The 3,870-nt window shown below is 37.1% G+C and overlaps 1 protein-coding gene across 5 annotated transcripts in view; it reads left to right on the plus strand.

Moving 5' to 3' along the window:
- LOC114612594 (solute carrier organic anion transporter family member 1A4) overlaps positions 1 to 3,279 on the plus strand; it is a 51,071-nt gene extending 47,792 nt beyond the window's left edge. For all 5 annotated transcript variants that reach the window (XM_028757559.1, XM_028757555.1, XM_028757556.1 and 2 more), the window contains one exon: positions 1,849 to 3,279. In XM_028757559.1, the coding sequence (XP_028613392.1) occupies positions 1,849 to 2,068 (220 nt within the window). In that variant the 3' untranslated portion in view covers positions 2,069 to 3,279. The remainder of the gene's footprint in view (positions 1 to 1,848) is intronic.
- The last annotated feature ends 591 nt before the right edge of the window (positions 3,280 to 3,870 follow it).

Below are 3,870 nucleotides of genomic sequence, written 5' to 3' on the forward strand. Positions count from 1 at the left end.
TGTGTGTGTGTGTGTGTGTGTGTGTGTGTGTGTGTGTGTGTGTGTGGTGTGTGTGTGTGTGTGTGTGTGTGTGTGTGCATGAGTGAAATCAGAGTCTCTGAATATCTGAATAGAGGCTCAAGAGCAGTTGTGCAGTTGTGGAGACCTGCATCTTGAGCTGAACTAATATGCCAGAATACCAGAGATGAAAAAAAATGACAGCAAGATACTGAGACATGGGGCAATGATGCTGTAAGTGGGAAGAAACCTCTCAGCTCCTACATCAAATACCTATGGAGAGAAAGGAGGGACTCCTCCCTTACATAGGGGTTGGGATGACAGAGTCCCAACACATTCGGGCAGCATGGTATCTGTCATTCTACCTCCTGGAAACTTCACAGCTTTACTTAGATGTTAGTTGCCTCATGAACACAATATTGGCTCAGTAGAGGGATTTTGGAATACTTTGGAATTTGGGATAAATATGTATATGTCAAAAATATCTATTACCCTGAACACAGTAAGTACAAAAACTCTAAAGTGTATCTTATCCAATTGACAAAGAAAATGTACTTATAACTGTTTACAAGTTATTTTACAAGTTATTCTAAGAAGTGTGAAAGGGAAAGATTAGCTAATGTATTTCCGGAAGCTTCTGCAGTTTTCATGGTTTGACTGAACAAAATCAGCAAAGGAAAAGAATGTGAGGCTAAAGAGATAGATAGCTCAGGGGTTAAGAGCACACGTTGCTCCTGAGTAGGGCATCACTTCATTTCCCATAACCCAAATTAGGAAAATCACAACCTTACTCCGTCTTCCTTTACTCCAAGTTCACAGATATCCAGGACTCAGTAACACATACCTACACTGAGACCCACCACATACACATAGATAAAAATAATAAAAAGTATAAGATAAGTTGACCACTATACATCCAATCTAGATGAATTCTACATGAATCTAGTAATATATAGTAAATGATTAACATGACTAATCTTAGACATACAAGGTTTTCAATAGCACAAAATCTATTAGTTTAACATAGCATACAGATGGTGAAGAGAAAATAAAACTTGAAAAGTGACTGCAATATTTTATGCCAGTGTTATCATACTTTGAGCAAATAAAGCAGAAGGGTTTCCTTAACCAGACATAGGGTTTTATTGACTCAGTATATAAGAGAACAGAAAATAATGTCAGAGGAGGCATAGTGGTAGAGTGGGAGGAGGCTGGTCATGTTGTATAAGCTCTGTCTGGAATCTACAAGTATTAGAAGTTCAGAGCATGGTGCTCACATTCATGGTAGGAATTTATTGTCAGCTAAAACTTTCCGAAAATATCCTCATAGACACACCCAGAAATATATTTTTCTAATGGTCCTAAATCCAGTCAAGCTGACAACAATACCAGCCATCACCCAAAAGAAGAAAATACATTTAAACTTCTATGATAGGAATGTTTTCGGGCTGGAGAGATGGCTTGACAGTTAAGAGCACTGATTACTCTTCCAAAAATCATAGGTCCAATTACCAGCCATCACATGGTGGCTCACAACCATCTGTAATGGAATCTGATGCCCTCTTCGCATGTCTCTGAAGACAATGATAGTGTACTGAAATACGTAAAATAAGTAAGATCTTAAACAACATCATCTACATACATATAAAAATAAAAGAAATAATTTAAAAAGAAATGTTTTTAACATTTTAACAGAATTAATAACTCAGCAAAGTAGATTATATAAAGTATATGGGAAAAATAATCCCCTAACATTTCTCAATGAAGAATAAATGATGATCTGTAAGAATATACACGATTGACTTTCACTTCACACGTTAAGATGTAATACAGATTAGTTGTTTTCAATAGGCGCATTTACCTTGGATTGCCTGCAGCGCTGAGAGGAGCAAGCTATCTCCCTGCCATCTTCATTCTAATACTTATGAGGAAATTCCAATTCCCTGGGGACGTCGACTCTTCAAAACCTGAACTTGCAGAGATGAAGCTCACTGAGAAGGAAAGTGAGTGCACAGATGTGCACAGAAGTCATAAATTTGAGAATGATGGAGAACTGAAAGCTAAGCTGTAATGAATTTTCTACTGACCTGTACAAGGCCATAAACAGAGTGTACGTTTCAATAGTTTTGAATCATGAGAAGTAGAATAGGAACTCTTATCTCATTCTTAAGGCCTTCAAAATTACTTTACTCATGGTAAAAATATATACTGATAGCATTTTCAGAAGGTTGGTGTAGCTCTTAAGATATTCCCAAGGAAAACTTCTATAGTGACCCTCACTCTTAACCTTAAAGCTGCCTTCATTTTTAAACAGCATGCTCTCTTTTACCTCAATCAAGGGAAATGGGTATTTCCTACACATCTTCAAATATCTTTGAAACTTTTCTATTGCAGAAATGCTATTTGAGTGCTTTTTCATTATATCTTGATGCTGGAGGTATTTAGAGCTCAAAATATGCATTTTTGTTAAACCACATGAAATAGTTTGCTTTGATTTATCCTCTGTGTGTGCAAGATCTCTGCATTTCTTGTTATGTACGTAGGGGTGTTAACTCTCTCTGTTTTATTCTAGTCAAGACTTCCAAGTTTAGATTGTCCACAGTGTGCCATCTTCTGTTTTCAGTCCCTTCTATTATTACTCCTATCACATAGTTGGTCATTTCATTTACATCACTGAAAACTTTAATCAGGTTGTTAAAAATCACGTAGCAAAGATGATTGGAATTTTTTTTCCCTAGCAACTCAAAGTTGGTCATAAAACGCTTCCTTAAAATCAAGAATGGAAGAAAACTAGTCCTTTCTAGGGCTCCTTGTAGAGATGGGCTGTATCTCAGTGAAATAGTGATTACCTAATATATTTGAGGCCCTGGGTTCAACCACAAGGTAGGGTAAACTGATAAAGTAATAAAAATAATTGAAGTTTAGATGTAGTATCAGATATTCTGAAAAGGCTAATTCTCATTAAATTCACATTAAAATCAAAATCTAGTTATGGTCGTTTGAATGATAAATATCCTTCCTAGGCACAGACATATGGATATTTGGTTTCTAGTTAATGACTCTGCTTACAGAAGACTGGACATCCATCTTTAACATAGGAGAATTCAAAGCCTCATCCTACTTCTAGTATAGTCCCTGCTTTGTGCTTTGGATGATGATGTGAAATCTCAGCTTCCTGCTCCCATCACCTTGCCTGATGCTTGCTGTCTTCCCTCCTTGCCATGAGAGATTTCAATCCATTTGGTTTCATAAGTCAAAATAAATGCCTTTTTATATGTATTACTTTGTGGTGTCTTATTGCAGCAGTGAAAAGTAACTGATTCAGAAATCATCTTATTTTGTGGCTGATAATACTAAGATTTTTAAAGGAAAAACAAGCTTTTATATTGTTTTAGAGCTATGGCTCAAAAGAGTAGTATGGAGATATATACATATATCGCCATACTACTCTTTATATATCCGTATATCCATATATATATGATGCACAGTAAAGTGAGAATATCTACAGGCCAGAGCTAGAGCAGAATAAAGGCATGTACAACCTCAATAGCTCTTTGTGGGAGCCAGAACACCTGTGGGAAAGCTAGGTTGACAGCTTTCTGTTCCTTGTACTGAGGCCAACACACTTTCAAGAAGGAAGTTAATATTTTGTACATGCTTCCAGAGTTCTCGGGCCATGATTGCTTATCCCTACTGTTTGACACCTGTGTCTATGCAGCACTTTGGGAAAGAAACTCATAGGAAGGAAGCTGCTGATGTCACAGTAGTGGAGAGCAAAGAGAAAGTTATTGGAGGGGCCAGCAGACTAATATTTCTCCCAAGGGCCTATTGTCACAGACCTATATTCCCCCTGTAGGCCCCATAGTTTAGTGC

The sequence above is a fragment of the Grammomys surdaster genome, unplaced genomic scaffold (assembly GCF_004785775.1).
Source record: "Grammomys surdaster isolate TR1022 unplaced genomic scaffold, NIH_TR_1.0 126176, whole genome shotgun sequence".
Taxonomy (NCBI): Eukaryota; Metazoa; Chordata; class Mammalia; order Rodentia; family Muridae; genus Grammomys; species Grammomys surdaster.